Source organism: Onychostoma macrolepis, chromosome 19 (assembly GCF_012432095.1).
Source record: "Onychostoma macrolepis isolate SWU-2019 chromosome 19, ASM1243209v1, whole genome shotgun sequence".
Taxonomy (NCBI): Eukaryota; Metazoa; Chordata; class Actinopteri; order Cypriniformes; family Cyprinidae; genus Onychostoma; species Onychostoma macrolepis.
The window spans coordinates 22,842,971-22,863,718 of NC_081173.1; the positions used below are offsets into that span (position 1 = coordinate 22,842,971).

A 20,748-nucleotide genomic window follows, 5' to 3' on the forward strand; every position below is an offset into this window, starting at 1 on the left:
ATGCTTCTCACAAATCACTCAATCTCCAAAAAACTCTGGCCTCAAACAGCACCATCGACTAGTCTTTTTTATGGTGGGGGGATCTCTCTTGGAAGTGTTCATGTCACTCAGGCATGCACTGAGAGAATCATAAATCTTTTAACCACCTTCAAAAGTCAATCACTTAAAACATGCCATCAGGTTAGGTTAGCTGACCCTGCCGGTTCATTTTCATACTAAGCGTTCTCTCATGCCCACTTTACAAGCAGCGTTATCAATCATAAGATTTAGTTTGATGTGACATCTGCGTACTAGGTGTAACCAAAATGATCCATATTTTAAAATTAATTTCTCTACTCTTCGCCTGAAAAGGGATTTGCTTCTCTACCTCAAAGTATTGCAACATCTATTCCTTCAGGGAGCAAACGGACAGCCTTTAAGAGCTGCTGCTATATTTTGCTCAAGGTTTTCCCATTGATCTCTATTCATTAGCGCTGAGCACGGAATCACATCTATAGATCCTTTACGAGTGCTTTCGTACAGGCTTTTTCCATTGTTTCCCTCTCATTTAATTGTTTTCTTCCTTATTTTGAAATCAAACTGGATTTGAACAAACTCATATCCGATCTTCATGCTTTTCATATTGGATTTAAGCGGTGGCGGAATATGACACCATTAGCACATTCTGCATAGCTTTTTGTATACATTTTTTGTTCTCTAGTTAATTTTTGAAAACAGATGGTTGTCCGGATCATATTTCAGTTCCAATATCAAAACAAAAAAATAAGAAATTATACTTTGCATATTGCCTATTTTTAGGACCATTAATATTGCGACACTGTGACATTATTTTCATGACAAATGACCATATTTTCCTTCCACGTTCTCATTACATCGATATATCAGGATATTTTACTTTTGAGTTTATTTGTAATTCTCATTATTTTCAATGGGGATTCTCATTAGGTTCTCATTAAATTACCTTATAATTTAAATAATGTACCATTATTTGTTTCACCGTACGGTAATGAGAGTTTTTTTGCCACGTTGTGATAATGAGAATTTGGGGGAAATTGTCATGAAAATAATGTCACGATGCAAAGACAGTGTTCTTTTGGACCCCATTAGCTTTAATTCTATCAAGAGTCATACAGGTGAGTAAATGATGACTGAACTATCCCTTCAATGGTCCTACAAATAGGCTGCCTTTTCTTTAAGCAAAAGATGATTTCTATTTCTTTCATTTGATTTTTATTTAAATTGGAAATATATGAAAGCCTGTTTCTGTCATAAAAAATAAAGGTAATTGTAACTTTTTATCTCACAATTGTGATATTTTTCTTGCAATTCTGAGTTTATATCTCAATTCTGAGAAAATTGTCATAAAAAGTCACAACTACCTTTTTATTTTCTGTTCTGTGGTGGAAATGGGCTCCCATAGAAATATGAGCTGAAAATCTTTCATGCTAAGTATGGTGAGATTAATGTGGTCTCATGGCATATTTTGATTGATATTGATCAAACTTTGAGCTATGAACCACCCATGCTTGATATTTGAGCTTGTGGTCATTTATTAGTGAACTTGAATTGATTATTATAATGGTGGTCAGCTGGATAATGGAAAGTTACAATACAGCTTCTAGTATGAATAGGATTCATCTACAATCCACTTTTGAGTTGATGAAATAATGAAATACCGCTTTGATTTATATTTCTTTGTCCTCATTATATTCCAGCATTATCTTCTGTCCAATCAATGGCACTAGTTCAAAGATTACACGTACGGTTACTGTATATTATACAGATTCGTCTCTGACCGTCGCACCGTATGACGTCTGCTCTGGAAACAGTATAATGCAGTCACTCCAGATTAAATATGGAAGCAGATGTGCAGAGAGCTGTTCCTAAATCAGTCATTAGAGGCTGGTGCAGGAGACGAGAGCACTGGCATTACTATGAGTAAGCATATTGCAACAGACCTGTTGCCCCCTACTGCTAACTTTTTGTTACTGCTTAAGTTAATGGAGTGTGATGAATGCTCACCTGTACTCCTGCCCACTGTTATTCACCCTTCATCGCCTTTCTCCTTTCAACCTTTTCACCTTCTTTTTGGGCCGCTTTCTCTCTTGTTTCTCGTTCTTTTGCTTTCTTTTAGTCTCTCAAATCCCCCTACTCATTTTTCTGTCATTCTTTTTGCCTCCTTTTCACGTCCTCCCACTCTTTCATGCCCATGCATTTCTCAGTCCTTGCACTCTTTCATAATAACTCTCCTCTCTCATCATGTCGACATTACTGTCCCCACTCTAATTCCATCTCTTTATCTCATACACTTCGCTCTCTCCCGCACTCATTCTTTCCTGTCCCCCTCCTATTCACCCACTCTTTTGTTTGCCCCCACTGTCTCATCCCTTCATTTTTCCTCTCCGCTCTCGTCTTGCCCCTGCGGGCGGCTCTAAAGAGGCACACATGCAGTGTCGTTTTGCATGTAAATAGGATAATTGGTTATGGTGCGCCGAATGCAGGGGGAAATATCACAGACTGTCACCAATGGAACTGATCTCGCAGCCACCCGGCTTCACCCACACACACACTCAAACTCAATCTTACTCTCACTCATTCACTCACTCAAGGTCTGCTCCATCCCTCATTCATTCACTCTTACGCCCACTTCCTCCTATTAACTCATGCTGTCTGTGCAGGATGTCGCAGCAGTATTGACGTCTTCAGCCAACTTCGCCAACTTCCCCCCTCTCTCTCTCTCTCTCTGGTTGTGAGCTGCTTATCTAGACAATTTTTTTTAAATTGGATATCACAGGCACATTGGAACTTTCCTGTGTGGGTGCATTCAAATATTCCTAATTTTTTAGTATTATTAATGTGTGTGAATTTCCTGCATAAGGCTTCTTTTTTGGGCATCATACTGTAGGTGCATTCAAATATTCCCACCTAGACCAATTTTTTTTATCAAATTTAGCAAATATCATGGGTACATTCAACAATTTTACAGACTGATTTTTTTGGGGGCATCACGACTGCATTCAAACTGCATCATGGGTGTATTTTAACAGTCATATGTAGAAAATTTTTGGGCATAATAGATGCATTTTAAGCATTCTACTTAGACTGTTTTTACAAAGTATTTTTTGGGCAGCTGCATATTCTTAGATTGCCATTTTGGCTGTCATACACACATTTGAACATTTCTACCTGGATGTGGCGGTTATAGATATGATAGATATGACTGAATTCACGACAAATGCAACAAAATTATTGCATTTTTGTCACATAGAAAAGCACTTGAAAAGCATTGATTTTGAGACTGCTGGAAAGTTACTGCTAATAAATTCGGTGGTCATTTCACCTGTATGGTCGTTCCAAACCTGTATGACTTACTTTCATCTGTTGTACACAAAAGAAGATTTTGTAGAATGTTACCGAACCATTTTGGTTACCCTTGATTTCTACTGTATGGACAAAAATTTCTTGAATTTCTCAAATTATGTTCCACATAAGAAAGAAATTCATACAGGTTTGGAATAACATGATGTTGAGTAAATGATGACAACTTTCTTTTTTGGGTGAATCTCCATTTAAGAACTTTATTATTTGTAAATAATAAACACCTAATTTATATAAGACACTGATTAATCACACCCTTATTGAATTATAATTAAGTCCTTGCTTATAATTCAGAGTTTAGCTGACTAGTATTAGTAGGATGGTGGTCACAAGAAGTAAAACCATGGTCCTCATTACCATGGTTATATGGTTTTTAAAATAAGTAATAACAAACTATAAAATTTGTAGTTAAAAAAAACTAAACATGAAGAAACTACAAAACACCTTCTATAAAATTAAAATATTCCACAATATGTAATGACAGTAACATTTATAATAAATACATTTCTGGCAACACAGGTTATTTGTACAGTGTTAATAACTTAAACTTAAAGCTAATAACTTAAAGTTAAGTTACTATGGTGCTGATGGTGACAAGTCATGAATGCCTATTGGCGTTTTCCAATATACCTCATTGTTGTGGCTGTTTTTAGCTAGCATCACTACAGAACCTTTAATGTTCTCATATCACATGGAATGGAATGTTCCGGTGCCGCCGATGGCCAGGCGATCGTGGACCCCCCAGATCTCTGTGCCCTATGCACTCTGTCACCCTTTCCCCCCACTAGCGACGCCCCTGGTCATTAGGCACATGCAAATGTTCCATCATCTGTTCTTTCAGACATTCCTAAATTTACAATTTTTTCGAAGTATAGATATATTTGAAGGCTGTGACCTACTGTATTTCATTAAAGGGTTAGTTCACCCAAAAATGACACCCTCACCCTCATATCATTCCAAACCCATAAGACCTTTGTTCAACTTTGGAACACAAATTAAGGTATTTTTGATGAAATCCGAGAGCTTTCTGACCCTGCATTGACAGCAACATTGATAAAACAGTCCATGTGACATCAGTGGTTCAACCTTAATTTTATGAAACTATGAGAATACTTTTTGTGTGCAAAGAAAGCAAAAATAAACGACTTTATTCAACAATATCTTCTCTTCCCTGTCAGTCTTGAATGGGCATTCATGACAGTACCATGCATTTGTGTGATGCTGAGCAGAGGAATGCACACACACGTGGTACTCTCATAAACAAAAATCACACAAAAAAAGAGAAGAAATTGTTGAATAAAGTCATTATTTTTGTGTTCTTTGCGCAAAGTGTTCTCGTAGCTTCGCAAAATTAAGGTTGACCGACTGATGTCATAGGACTACTTTATCAATGTCCTTAATAACTTTCTGGGCCTCGTGTCAGTTGCGTTGCTGTCTGTGGAGGGTCAGAAAGCTCTCAGATTTCATCAAAAATATCGTAATTTGTGGTCTGAAGGTACAGTCGGACTGTACGACTGTACAGAGTAATTAATGTAATTTTCGGGTGAACACTCCCTTTAAGCAGTAGTTTTCATAGACAGCAAAGTTCATAGACAGCAGTTTTAGGCATTGGTAGAGTTTTCCCACCAAGACAGCTATAGATAACCTTATAGGCCTTTTTGAGCATCACAGGCACATTTGAATGCTTCTAAATTGGCTGCTTTTTTTGGTCATGAAGACTCCAACCTAGACAGTTACTACGAACTCCATTTTTGGCCAGCTTGGGCACATTGCTTGTCCTTGTCCTTGTCATTGCTTGTGGATCATAGACACATTATTTTTATGTATTAGGCACATGCAAATGTTACATCATCGGTGCTTTCAAACATTCCTACATTAACCAGTTTTGGGCAACATGGATGTCTTTGAATGCTCCAACCCAGATGTTTTCAACATTCAGCATTTTATGGGCAGAATAGGTGTGTTGAATGTTCATAGACAATATTTCTGGGCATCGTTAAGGACAGTTCAAACAGAACTCTTTTTTTGCATTCCATTGCACTGATTTTCCATTGTTGAATGTAAAAATGCACTAGATGGATCTGAGTGACCATTGCACTTGCGTCTTGCATTGCCCCTTGTTCCTGTCTAGATAACCCTAGAGGCCCTTTTTGAGCATGATAGGCATGTTAAATGTGCCTAGAAAGCATTTTTGGGGCATCACCCTTGAGCTCAAACATTCATTCCTAGACAGCATTTTCGTAATTTAGTAGGCATATTTGTATGTTCCTACTTAACATTTTTAGGCATCATGGGTGAGCTTGAACATTCTTATGGAGACAGCATTTTTGGCCATTTCAATTAACTTTTTAACCTTTTGAATCTCAAAAATGCTCTCTAAGTCTTGTTAGACTTTGAAACATCCTCTCTCTTTATGACTTTCACTCATAGGGCAACCATATTGTTGTTGTATACAGCCATACTGCTTTGAGATACTCTCTCTTTTAAACACACACACACACACACACAGCTGCAGAGGGCAGTGCCTCTGCTCATCACCATACTAATGCTGCTTTAATGGACACATTAAAACCCCTCAAATGTTTCTGATGTTTAAACACCCCTCTGATGTTTAAAAATTCCGCGTCTCTCCTTATCCTGTCCTGGTGTGTGCACCACACACTTTCCCCCCTGCCTCCTCTTCCTTGTGTCTCCAGGCCTTTTCATTTCACATTCCGTGTGACAGTACATCACTGCTACGTTTCCATTTTGTGTCAGGCTCACGCTCCCTTTTTCCTGCCTCTCTCTTTCTCGTCTTCATTGTGATGACACAAGTGACATCTGTATTCCGCTACGTGCTGTGCTTTAGGTTGTTTGTTCACCCCACAATGTAAGGCATTAGCGGAACACATGTAATGTCAATGGCTGTGTCGCTATGACAACCTTGCAGGGGTCTAGAGCGAGGGAACGAGGGAAGTGTGAGTGCTGGCATTGCCTACTCGAGGTTGTTAAGATTGTCACGCTCTCCATTGCACTCTCGAAATGAGCGCCGGATAAATTAATTACGCCGGATTGGATGGTTTCTTTAATTGCCGATCTGTGGCAGATATCGTGTGTGACGGATCGAAGAAGTTTAAGAGCGATTTGTAAACTCGATTATGGTTCCCTTCTGAGTGTGCATGAAAAATGAACAGAGCTCCATTTCGTATTTCTAAAAGTGTTTAGAGTGCCGTTCGAGATGGAGGAATGAAGTTTGGCTAAGCAATACCGCTCACGTTCTATTAAACGGGGCATTAAGCCAAAAGCCTGCTATAGCCGTCATTGCAACCGGTAATTTGAAATGAACATAATCTCTTATATAGAGCCTGACGTAAATTATGGATCAGATATCAAGTACAATTTCTCACAAAGACAGGAGTGGAAAGACTTATGAGACATGTCTCATAAAAACGAGCCTAGCGCCCCGTGCAATGACGGGCTAAAATAAAAAAATGAAAAACGAGCTGGTTGAAAGAGTCTTTTTCTCTGGCCATTACCGCATCACCAGTGAAAAGAAAACTGCTGACGAATGCCCAACGAGAGGAGCAGCTTCCGCACGCGCAGGGAAGAAAGATTGCTTCGTTGCGACATTCACGTTTGGCATCTGTTCCAGAGTTTGGGTGCTACTCTCGTGCTCCTAGTTGTCATGGCGACTAACAAGAGCATCTCTGCAGCATCCTAAGAGCTCCAAACACTGAATATTAAAAAAAAAAAAAAAAAAAAACACTGGCGAGATGACTGCCGTGTCCTGCCGCCGATCTGGAAGTGCGATAAAAGCGCAATCGGAGCCGTGGCTGCGGTGCCTTAGGGCATGCCATTCATCCTCCATCCACCCAGTTCCTCTTTCATAGATTCATCGATTCCTTCCTCTGTGAAGGTTATCCTTTACTTTACCCTTGTCTTTTTTCATCTGTCCATCACAATTTTTCTTCATAAACAGTGAAAACATAAATAAATACAAATTTCATTTATTCTGACATTAATGTTTTCGTTTGTTTTTTTCCATAATTTATTCCATAAATACATTAATTTTAGTCATTTATCTATTCGTCCACGTTTTTCTTATCTGCTTATTCATTCATTCATTCATTCACTATTTTAACCTTTAAACTATTCTTCCATTTTTATTAATCCTTTTTTTATTTGTTCATTTATTTATGAAGTTGATCCTATTTTACCTGTCCATTCGTTCATCTTTTGTAACACTTTATTATAACTGCACACTATGAATCATTAGTTAAGCATTAGTAAATAGTCAATTCATCCTTTATAAAGCATTGTTCCAACATTAATAGGCATTAGTAAGCAGTTTATAAATACAGCTATAAATGTTTTGTTCTTGAGCATATCTATAATGTTTAATAATTGTGTTTTCATACTTTATTAACAATCAATTTATCATTTCTAAATTATTACGTTATTTACAAACCAGTTATTTAGGGGTTGTCAGTGGTTCATACACTGAAAAAAATAAGCAGTTAAATTTACTTAATTTTTATTTTGCAAGTTTTTGCACACATATTTTTTAAGTAAAATTTAAATAAGGAATTAAATTAAATCTACTTAACTAAGTTATCTAAAATTAGTAAAGGAAATATGTACATTTAACGTGGCCAGGTAGAGTTTGATGAGTAATTTCTACTTAATTATTTTAAGTTTACCCTACAATACTCAAGTACATTTCACTCAGTCACAGTTTGTAAACTTTACTCAAACAACATAGCACTGAAAAAAAATGCCTATAAAGCACGTGGTTAAGTTGCAAGCACGTATGTAAGCAAGTAGACTGCTCTTTATTCATTTTAAGGTAATGTGTTGACTCAATATAGTTATTAACTGAATGAACACAGAGACCGTCTCGGTTACATAGGTAACCCTCGTTCCCTGAAGGAGGGAACGGAGACGTACGTCGGACTGACCGACGAATAGGAATCTCGCTAGAGAGGCCAATCTGCTTCGAGTGAAACTAAAACGAGCCAATGCACATTGGCATGCAATCATATGCAGCAGCTTCTCACCTCGCAGCGCGGGTATATAATGAGCAGCAGGTGCGTTGCATCTTCAGGTTTTCGCTGAGGAGCCGAACAGGTAAGGCGGCAGCATCAGCGCGGTCTAGCGACTCTGGCGATGGGACGTACGTCTCCGTTCCCTCCTTCAGGGAACGAGGGTTACCTATGTAACCGAGACGTTCCCATTCAGTCGGTCACGTTCGACGTACGTCGGACTGACCGACGAATAGGAATCCCTACCAAAGCGCCACAGAAGCTGCCCCCTTCCAGCGCTCTGTAGCCAGCCTCCTGTACCCCCTTGCTTAAGGACGGTGGGACAGGGCAAACACAGAGAGTGTTGATCACTGCTGTTCCCAAAACCCATTCAGTGAGACTTTTGGATAACACTGGGAAAGCGTACCCTTTCACTGGAAAGGAACGCTGCGGAAGCCACATCCTTCCCCGAAGGAGTTATGTGGAGAAGTACATATGGACTAACCCCGTAGGGCTGTACTACATATGGAAGTACTGGGGTGACTCCAACCTGACGAGAGGTGGGTTCTCCCAGAGGGAAAGACACGGGTTTGTTTAGGAGCAACCCGTGGAGTACCCCATATGGGATCCCTGTAGGGTCACACATATGGAACCTAGCCTAAATCCGGTTCTCAAGGATACAACAGCGTAAAGGCCTGGCTCCAGACGCTCCGCCACGTCTGGCTGCCGAAGGGTGATCGGAGGACTCAACAGGGTCTGCCTTGTAGGGACTCTCTGGAGCAATAAGCGTATGTAACGCAGCAAGCCGACACTAAGCCAGGACCTCTCTGTGCCTCTGACCTGAGGTGAGAACACGGAAGGAGACCAGCTCGACACAAAGGTTATAGAACCTAGCGAACGTGTTAGGTGTCGCCCAGCCCGCAGCTCTACAAATATCTGTCAGCGAGGCGCCACGAGCCAGCGCCCAGGAGGATGCCACGCCTCTCGTGAAGTGGGCATGCAACCTGAGCGGGCAGGGCACGCCTTGTGCTTGGTAAGCCAAGGCGATGGCGTCCACTATCCAGTGGGCCATCCTCTGCTTGGAGACAGCCTTTCCCTTCTGTTGGCCTCCGTAACAGACAAAGAGCTGGTCTGAGGTCCTGAGGCTTCGAGTTCTGTCTATGTACAGTCGCAAGGCATGAACTGGACAGAGCAAAGCCAGGGCTGGGTCTGCCTCCTCCGGGGGCAGCGCTTGCAGGCTCACTACCTGGTCCCTGAAGGGAGTAGTAGGAACCTTGGGCACATAGCCAGGCCAGGGTCTCAGTACCACGTGGTCAACTGGCAGTGAGAGGTTTCTGGCGAGGCAAACAGGTCTACCTGAGCTTTGCCGAACTCTCCCCAATTCAGCTGGACCACTTGGGGATGGAGTCGCCACTCTCCCGGCAGCGCAGCTCGTGAGAGCTTGCCGCCGGCCGGCCGGTTGAGCACACCAGGGACATGAATGGCGCGAAGCGACCTCAGATGCTTCTGACTCCAAAGGAGGAGATGGCGGGCGAGTTGCGACATGCGACGGGAGCGTAGACCCCTTTGATGGTTGATATACGCAACGGTAGCAGTCTTGTCCGTCCGGACCAGCACATGTTTGCCCCGTACGTCGAACGTAACCGACTGAATGGGAACTGAATACTTGGGACAAGATACACAATGACGGTGACAGTCAGTGAATAGTGTTTGAGTATGAATGGGTCACTTTGAGTAAAAAATTAACTCCAGATGTCACAAAACAGCAAGTTACTTAACCTAACAACAAAAGCAACCACAAAACAGTGTAAATACATCTCGCAAACAGCATAAAAAAAATTACCTTATTAATTATTCATGCGCAAGTGCATGATGGGAACAACGGGATCATGACATTGATATTTACTTAAACAATATTTGTAAAAATAACAAACAATTCCAAGTAAAATATACTTATAAGTTCAAACTTTAAATTCTACAAGCTTAAATTGAGTACTAATATTGAATTTACTCTTTTATTTTAATTCTTGCCTGAACTAAATTATTTAATGTAGAAATTACATTTGTTTTTCTGTACTATTTACTTCACCACAAAATCATGTAAGATCATTTAGAAAGTGTAAGTAAATGATTAATAAACTATTTAAATGTACATTTATAAATCTTATTATTTAGAAACATGATGATAGTTGCTCAGTGTGTTAATAAATGCTTTATTAACACATATTCCTGCTGTAATTCATGATTACGAAAACATTTAGCAGTTACCAGCCATCTATTTTTGTGAGCTCATCTAAAGTAAGGACTATTTATACCTTGTAAAGCATTTACAAAGCAGATTTAAAGGCTCATTTATCTTCCAAACAGAAAAGTTAAACAAACACAAAACAGAGGGATACAGAACACAGAAATATTTTTTCAAGATGCAAAAAATGAAATTATACGACTGTACACTTGATAAAAAAATGAAACATTTCATGCAATGTCATTGAAAAAAAAATTCAAGTGTACAGTTGAATTTTTTTGCATCTTGAAATAAATATTTCTGAGTTCTGTATGCCTCTGTGTCGTGTTTGTATATTTTTCTGTTAGGAAGATAACTGAGCCTTTAAATCAAGAACAAGGCATTTATAGCTGTGTTTATAAACTGCTTACTAATGACTATTAATGTTGGGACAATGCTTTATAAAGGATGAATGTACAGTACATTCACCCTAGCTATTCATTCATTCATCAACTTTTTTTGTATTTCATTCAGAATTTAGCTTGTTCATTAATTAATTAATTAATTCAGATTTACTTTCTCCATTTGTTTTTTAATCCTTCCATACTGTTGATCTTCTTCTTTATTAATTCATCAACTCATTCATTTGGTTAGGCAGTTTTAGCCTGAGTTTTCGGCCGTTCTCTAAATGAATTTCTTTTTTATGTTCATTGAGATTCAGTGTTGTCATTTCTGTTTAATGTTCAGCAGAGAAGGTTTGCTTAAGACTCCCTTAAGCATTCAGCACAAATCACACACAGCACCCCAAGTGGAGAGGTGACTAATGGAACTCCCATCTATCACTCTTTATCTCTCGCTGCTCTCTCTCCTTCTCTTTATCACTTTCACTCAGACTCCTCCTTTATCACCCTGCTCTTTTTTCCCTCTTCTCCTCCTGCAGGTTCTTCAGTAACATAACTCTATCTGGACGGGACTATTCCTTTAATAATGACGGTTATCTGGCAAATCCGCTCCTGGATGTTATCTCCTACACTGCAGGAAGAGGCTGGGAGGAGGTAGGGGTGGAGCCATTAGTATGCTTAAATGTGTTTAGATATTCATGGTTATCATTGAACTGTTTTAAATGCAGCTCCCAAGTGAGTTCACATTTTGCCTTGCCATTTAAATGCAATATAAATGAAATGTGAAGAATGCATTTGAAATGAACCGTGTGTCGCATACAGAAGGGACTGAAGTGCATCGAAGAATATGCACATTCACATTACATTACAATACATTTTGTGCAAAGCCCAAAAGTTGCATCGACCCAATCTTTGCTTTATAATGTATAAAATGAATTATGAAAATCAAGGTCTCAGTAGTGCTGTATTCATTGGAATTGTAATTTTTAAATCTGTTTGATAACTTATTTTGTGTTTATTAACATTAATATCCTTGATTTTTATATTCAGTACTATGTTTAGTACATATACTTTTGATATAATGCAGCAAAATGATCAACTTACTGTGCACTGAGAGTTTTGTGCAAGTTATAAAAATGACTAGTCGGCAGTTCATACCTTTATGTTTTCATATGCTTATTTATGTTTTACTGTATAATTCACAATTTTCCTGTTTTTCCAATGACTTATCTGTTATTTTAAATTACTCTCAAAAGGGAAATTGTTTATGGGGCAGTGCACTTGAATGCAATTGAGCGTCAATTGCAAATGATTGCACATACAGCATTTTCCTGGCAAATGTCAATAAGCCATGGGAAATAATAGATTTTAGCAGGGACGTATTTGGTATTGGTTATTCATGCACTTTTTGACAGTTTGAAATGGCTGGTTTCACAAACGTGCCAGTGGAGCTGCAGAAATATTAAATCATTTATTGTCAAGCTAAAACAAGTCTTTCTTTATTACATTTAATTGTCATGTTCACTGACAGATGGTTAACACTTGGGATTGGGAATCAAGTGAAGTTAAAAAGGTGCCATGCTGCAGTAGCTTTGATAGGTTTGGGTTTACGTGACTTGATGAAAGGTAAAATAGCTGTCACTTGGGAAGACAGAAATTTTTAATGTTCTTCAGTTTCAGTTTCTTACTTAATACAGTTGGCACTACATCCACAGTCTGTCTTGAGAATGTCAAATAGGAAACTGATGCCAACACCAATCATTTAACTTCTTCATAGTACCATTATGAAATACTCTGCATCTGTCTGGGGTCTCAGAAATGTTTTTGTATCATTTTAATGGCATCTTGTTATTGTTGTAGGTAGGTTGGTGGGAAAATGGTGTGCTGCGTCTGCGTTACCCGCCCTGGTCCCGTTACGGCCCGTTCCTCAAACCTCTGGATGACTCCCAGCACTTGCGTGTGGTTACTCTGGAGGAGAGGCCGTTCGTCATCGTAGAGCCTGCTGATCCTGGAACAGGCTCCTGCATCAGAGACTCTGTGCCGTGCCGTCTGCCGCTCAACAACAGGTCAAGGTTCAGTCTGTGGATTTTTAGACTGGAAATATTCAACCTTTGAGGTTATCACTTTGGCAAATGTGGCAGTGAATATGCAGATGTTGCAAATTACATTCACATTACCCCAGGGGCATTCATTCCCCGTCCTGTCACTAGCACTGATGGAATTTAAATAAATTAGAAATGCACGTAGAAATGGAAGAGGTTGATCAATGATGGTTCTGTGTTAGAGCACTTTACTTCATTTACTTCATTTAAATGCAGAATTTCTCTGAATTCTTCCTGGTCTAGCATACAGCGCCTGGGCGAATCTCACAAAAACAAGAACATGCCCACAAAAATCAAAAGAAAGATCAGCTTTATATAATTAGATACATTATGATTTTGTTTAACCAACCAACATTTTGCATAAATGAATAAATAAAAAAAATGACATAACATTTTCATTATTATTCATATATAAACAATTACAATTTAATTACAAAAAAAGTAATATCTATATTAATTATATCACAATGTGGATTTTTTTTGGTAAAAATAAGTAAATAAATAAATCTGCTACTATGTTTTGCAATGGCAATTTTATTTATTTATTTATTTTTTGAATGAATTGCATTTGAAAAGAAATTCAAATAGAAAACTGTTATTTTAAATTGTTGTAATATTTCACATTACATATTTCTGTTTTACTGTATTTATGATAAAAATACATAATTTAGGATTTATTGGAAATGCTAATTCTTTCAAAATTATTAAAAAATCTTAATTATTCAGAACTTTTGGCCACCAGTGTATATTTTACAGTAATTATTGCAGTGGTGATTCACTAAATAATCAGAAAATTATGGGTGATGATAATGAGAATGAGGGGAAATGTGCTTAATTGTCAGGGGTGCACATAAGTGGTCCAAAATTAAAAATGCGCTGTGTAAATAAGTTCTGACAGCGCGTTTACGTACCGACATGGATGACAGCTGTTAATGCACAATTACCATTTTAGATCGACAAACTGTACTGTATAAGATTTCTATTCAAACTGAAAGCATAATCTAGGCTAGCCGCTGCCATTTTCAAAGCACAACTGTGACATTTCATTCACTGACGCTCTTCCATCGGCAACGCTAAACCCGGAAGCGCATATGCTTACTTGCCGGCAACCCGCCAAAATGAAAACTCACTGATTTTACCTTTGAAAATGATGAAAATTCAAATAATAATAATAATAATATTAGCATTTTATTTTTAAGTTTACTATAAAATAATTTGTATTTTGAAAATAATTGAGTATTTGTATGTAATACTCCCTTTTTATTTTTGAATAAAATAGTATTATCACACTTGATTATTTAGTTGATTTTATTTTTAAATAAATAAACTAAATAAAGTGCAATAATATTATTATCACTGTTATTAATTAATTTTTTTATAGTTATATTTTATGGGTCACACTACATGCCGTGGCCTGTGTGAGGACCAAACCAAATCTCCAGGTTCTCATATGAGAACCAGGCTGAAAAACTTATGTGCACCCCTGTTAATTGTCATGACAATCAAGCCACAATAAAAAAATATTAAACAATGGCTTCAATTAGGCAAAATTAATACAAAAAATATTTTTGATATATGTGATATGTGATATATGGCATACAATCTGTAGATAAAGACCTTTTCCTGTTTAATCACTGCTCCAGTTTCTATTGAGTAGTGCTTGTTTTTAAAACAGCAGACCATTTCCTTTAATGAATCTTATTCTTTGTGCTGATAGACCTCAGATTATATGTGTTTGCCTTAGGTGACACAGCACTGAATTCTGAGCAGGGATGTTCATTTAGTTTCTTTTGCTTTCTTTCTCTACATTATTTCTTTCTTTTATCACTGTCCCCTTTCTGTTTCTTTTTCCTTTTCTGTCTTTCTCCTCTTCTTCTTTTCAATTACAGCATGGTTGTTGAGGGCATTCAATCTATGAAGCACTGCTGCAAAGGCTTCTGTATTGATGTTCTCAAGCGCCTGGCTAAAATAGTGGGCTTCACCTATGACCTCTATCTGGTGACCAATGGCAGGCATGGAAAGAACATAGACGGAGAGTGGAATGGAATGGTCGGGGAGGTCAGGCCCTCATTTTATCTCTCGACTATTTGTTCACTTTGATTTTATTATCACAAAGTCCACTGAATTCAGGTGCAGCATTTTTTATTTTTTTTGTCTTAAACTGTGACACTGGCAAAGCACCATAATATACAAGCTAATGTTCTATAAATGATAAACAATGAAACTGAATATTTTTTTAAATGTATGAACTAAACGGCATTCAAATTCACTAAGTAGTCCATAAAGGTTACTTACTATCTTGACAAACTTTTTCACATTTATAAATGCACTTTCTTTGTTCGTAATGTTATTAGTCTCTTTCCCCACCAGGTGGTGTCCAAGCGGGCTGACATGGCGATTGGCTCCCTGACTATTAATGAAGAGAGGTCAGAGGTTGTGGAGTTCTCTGTTCCTTTTGTGGAGACTGGCATCAGTGTCATGGTCTCTCGCAGCAATGGCACAGTGTCACCATCTGCTTTCCTCGGTAAGGGAATAGGAGGGAGCACCAGACTTCTTTTTTACTTTTAGGCATTTGGCATACACTTTTCCAAAGTAATACAATTTATCAGTATGTACCTTTCCTGGGGAATCAAGCCCTTGACCTTGATTTTGCCAGCACTATGCTGTACCAGTAACTACAGGCTTCATATTACTTCAGATTTAGTGTTATATTTGTTGCCTATAAATGTTGCCTTTGCAATTATTCAGATAATTAAAAAAAAAAAAAAAGATTGCCTTTTGGCTTTTTATGCATACTGCCAAATGAGAGAGTTTTAAGGATCCTTATAATCATATATTTAGCAATCCAACTGGGCCGCTCCCTAACAATGAACATTTTTTAATTGTTTAGACAATCTTTTCATCATCAACTTTTTTTTTTCTTTTTCTTTTTTAGATAAAAACATACTATGAACATCCTCCCCAGTCTAAATTGTTCTGTACAGAGATTAACGCATCAACAAATTGACAATTTTGCATGTCAGTGAAATGTATTGGGTTATCAGAAGAATAGATAAAAAGAAAAAAATGAATATATGCCATTATTCCTAAACAAGAAGGATAAAATGTTTGAAAGTTTGTCAAACCTTGTGTTGTTACTGGCTGCGTGTAGCACCTACTGCTCTGCAAATACTCCGAAGGATCCCAACATTTAAAAAATGACTGACATTTATTTTAATAAGGTGCCTGATAAATTCTAATTTGATTTTAACTGTTTGTGTGGCACTCTTTTGCATGGATTTTGCTTAAGTAAGAGGCTGATAATTAGACTGTTTAATTCTAGGGTGGATAAAGGAGCTCAGGGGGAAAAAATGACATTGTTTGGATTGCCATCCATTCAGTTTTATACTTTTCCCACCATTTTAGAGCCTTACAGCCCAGCTGTGTGGGTGATGATGTTCGTCATGTGCCTGTCTGTGGTAGCTGTGACCGTCTTCATATTCGAGTTCTTCAGCCCTGTTGGATATAACCGAAGCTTACAGAGCGGGAAGAGTATGTTGTTTTTATATTTAAGGTTTTGCTCTAGGCACTTTCATAAATGCAATCAGCAATAAAGGACTTGTTTACAGATTGTTATTATCATTTTAAAGCGTGTTCCACAGTTCACCTCGAGCTGTGTTCCTTCTTTTCTCATGTGTCTTTTTGTTGTCTCCCTTTACACTGTTATCACTGTGTATGTCATAATAAGACATGCCTCATTTGGCCTTCCTGTGTTATTCTTCTCTCAGAGGCAGGAGGTTCAAAGTTCACCATAGGGAAGTCTATTTGGCTGCTGTGGGCTCTGGTGTTTAATAACTCTGTTCCGGTGGAAAACCCTAGAGGCACCACCAGTAAGATAATGGTGCTGGTCTGGGCTTTCTTTGCTGTCATCTTCCTGGCCAGCTACACTGCTAACCTGGCTGCTTTCATGATTCAAGAAGAGTACATCGACACTGTGTCTGGCCTCAGTGATAAGAAGGTAGACAATAATACCAATGAATTTGTAACAAATTTCCCTTTTTTAGCTATTATCTTGAGCTGAGTTTATGGAGGTCTTACTTGTGTGGAAACACATATTTATTGTCATAAATATGATTTTGTATGATAATTTGCAAATTAAATAATTGTTATATTAAGATTATATATATATATATATATATATATATATATATATATTAGTGCTGTCAATCGATTAAAAAATGATTAATCACAAATTTAAAATACTAGGATTTACCTGTAAATGTGTTGAAATAAAGAAATGCATGACAAACTAGTTTAAGGAAACAGAACCTTTTACACTTCCCCCAGGTATGAGACATAATCCTTATTATTCTTTTGTTTTTATTCAACCATTATCAGCCTTTATACTGGCAATAAAACGTTTACTAAGCCACATCGCTTCAATCCCAGTATACATTTACCCAACTATTATCAAAAGTATTTCTAAATAAATACAACAAAACATTTTCTTGCGACCTTACGTGAAGTATTATGACAAAATGCATTATGAAGAAGAATTGGACCTGATCTGCAGGTGCATTACAGCTAATATTAGCATCATGCTTCTTAAGACAATTTATGATATTAATAATACACTTTTACTCAGAACTCACTTCAAACCACCATCGAGTGTTTGTAATAACTTCCTTTTGCGATCACATGTGGGATTTGGTCATTTACTGTTGTTAAAATATGCTATTTATAAATAAGCTTTCCATTGATGTATGGTTTGTTAGGATTTGGCCGAGATGCAACTATTTGAAAATCTGGAATCTGAAGGTGCATAAAATCAAAATACTGAGAAAATCGCCTTTAAAGTTGTCCAAATGAAGTTCTTAGCAATGCATATTACTATTAAAAAATGAAGTTTTGATACATTTATGGTAAGAAATTTACAAAATATCTTCATGGAACATGATCTTTACTAAAGTGCTGGGACGATCTTGCGCAAACTATTTCCCAGTACCATTTAAAGGGTTGCATTCGCACCGACAGTGGGTACTAAGAAGTGACGTAAGCCGGTCGATAGCGACGTCATTTGTACGCAGCGTTCAACAACATAAACAAAGAAGAACAACGTTAACAACAGGAGAATGGAAGATGCTGTGATCGGAGCTGTGTTTTTGTTGTGTCTCGTGGGTTTCACAATAATGGACATGGAATTTCGACGTATATGTCAAGTGATTGAAAGAACGGAAAGGAGAACTAAGAATCTCCAACGACAATTTGCAGTGTTACATTTCATTGAGGCTGATAGATGCATACTAGTGCGTTTTCGTGACCATTCATGCTGGTACAACCATAGATATGTATAGGTAGATTCCCTATTAATTAGATGGCGGACGCGTCTGCATGCTTGGAGCAGTTGAATGGGGAATCTACCCATACATATCTATGGGTACAACAATGAGCATGATGTTATTGTTTTCACGTCGTCAAGGATACGCAGAGAGAAAGTGGGCAGACACTCCGTGACCCACTCAGAATCAGGGCCGGATTATCCATAGACGGGATTGGGCGAGTGCCCTGGGGCACCAGCCAATAGGGGGGCAGCAAGTGATTAAGATAATGACTAGACCTTTAAAATATTTTTCATGTTTTGTATATATATATATATGTATTATTTTGCTGGAAGAGATGCAGATGCATAGAAAATGAACAGTCAGTGATACAGTGTATACAGAGAGAATATAAAATATATGCAGGCATGTAAAGAACTGCGATTGGGTCAGGTCACAGCGTAATTGCGCCCTCCCCCAGTCAGGGTCGAGCCCGCCAATTTATAATATTCAATTCACAATGGATAGGCAGCATTAGCGGTTGTGCGAAATGTTAATTAAAAAAAGAGAAAATATCACAGCACATAGCCAGGGCTCTACAGTGCGACTGAAAAGTACTGCGTGTGACTATCAGAACACACCCGATCAGCATATTTGTGTTTGCGCTGAGGGGAGCTTCAAAGATTTCTACTTGCGTGTTTGTGCAGCAGTGAGTAATGTATTGCAGACGTATGTTGATTCCTTGAATGCAATGTTAATCAGAATCCACTCGCTGCTCAAAATACTTTTGTTCATTGCTGAGTTGTGCAAGTTTAGCTCACAAATCCTCTCGTTATAACAAACAAAGTGTAGACAGGGTGTAAATAAAAGTTTCGTTGTGCAGTGTAGAGAGCTTTGTTTATTATAATAGAGCTTTGTAAGAGCGCGAAGAACTGAAGTGAGTGACAGCTTTTAAAGATTATAAGGGAGTTTGCAAATGTGATATTAAATTAATACAACAGTTCAATAAACAATAAGTTAATATAAAGTGATGTATATTGTTTGAATTTAACAATATTGCCTGATTTTGCTCTATTTCGTCAAGGAAAATAGTTTCAAACAGTCACAGCTGAGCCACTGCGCATCTCCATTCAAACAAAGCGTTGTTTCGTTTATGAATGAACCTGCGTTTTTAAAGGAATCTAGTGAGTCAGTGATTCAATTACCCATTCATAAAGACAGTCACTTGCTTCGTTCCTGAATGAATCAGCCGTTCAAAGGAATAAATTAAATGAATGATTCAGTGATAAAATCAGTGACTTGCCGCCACCTACAGGCAGTTTTATTTTTATGTTTAAAGTGTCATTTTAGTTATTTAAATCATTTCAATCAAACCATAGTTCTATATTCAAAATTTTATATTTAAAGCATTAATCTCACAACATTATGAATTTAAAACATCCATCTCACCTCTGAGCCTCTGTAAATGTCTGTAAATTTACCTACATGCCACTCTGCTCTTCTGTGCCACCTTTGTAGTGGAAACTAATTTTGTTAATATTGATTTATTTTGATTGGTAACTTATTCTTATTATTCTACCTGTTCTTATTCAATTTTTTTTATTAGAAATTTTGGAAAGCTTATAAATATAGATTTTTGAATTTGACAATGACATACTTTTAATAAAATTAGAAAAAAATGGCATTACAAAAAAATGCTTCAAGGAGTCAAATATTACCTAGTAATGGGAAGGCTAATTTTTGTTATTGATCAGAAGGTGCTCCTGAATTTTTGAACTTCAAATGTGGTCACCCTAGGGCACTACACTGTGTTAATCTGGGCCTGCTCAGAACGGTCTCCCACTAGTTGAGAAACACTGGATTAGATGACCATTTATTACTAATTTAAAGAGATATTCATAGATTGTAGTAAAAACAGGACCCTCTCTGAGCTATTTTTTCTTATAGCAAGTATTGAAGGAAAATGTTTATTCATTATTCATTTTGCACATTAAGTACAGATTTATAATAGTATTATAATTATACTTTAATAGTATAATTAATTAATTATTTTAATTTAGCCAAGTAATTTTGTTGTGTTTTTGTAATTTTTATTAGTTTTTATTGAATTTTTTAGTTATTTGTTTTTATTAAAATTTTCAGTATGTAGTATGCTAATGTGCTAAGCCAGCATTTCTAAATTTTGTTCAAGATTACATTTACATTTTTAAGGTTTTGTTTCATTTCAACTTCATTTCAATTACTTAAAACATTTAGTAATAGTTTTAGTTAACAATAACATCATGCTTATCAGTCGTAAAATGAATATGATTATTGGCTTATTAGTATCAGTCACAATTTTAATAT

At 37.4% G+C, this 20,748-nt stretch overlaps 1 protein-coding gene across 4 annotated transcripts in view; it reads left to right on the top strand.

Annotated features, from left to right (window-relative positions):
- grin2da (glutamate receptor, ionotropic, N-methyl D-aspartate 2D, a) overlaps positions 1-20,748 on the top strand; it is a 79,544-nt gene that overhangs the window by 41,782 nt on the left and 17,014 nt on the right. For 2 of the 4 annotated variants that reach the window (XM_058754008.1, XM_058754010.1), the window contains 6 exons: positions 11,543-11,657; positions 12,864-13,069; positions 14,995-15,163; positions 15,476-15,629; positions 16,511-16,636; positions 16,873-17,102. In XM_058754008.1, the coding sequence (XP_058609991.1) occupies positions 11,543-11,657; positions 12,864-13,069; positions 14,995-15,163; positions 15,476-15,629; positions 16,511-16,636; positions 16,873-17,102 (1,000 nt within the window). Of the gene's footprint in view, positions 1-11,494; positions 11,658-12,863; positions 13,070-14,994; positions 15,164-15,475; positions 15,630-16,510; positions 16,637-16,872; positions 17,103-20,748 lie in introns of all 4 variants that reach the window. The other 2 variants (XM_058754009.1, XM_058754011.1) reach the window with 1 other exon arrangement.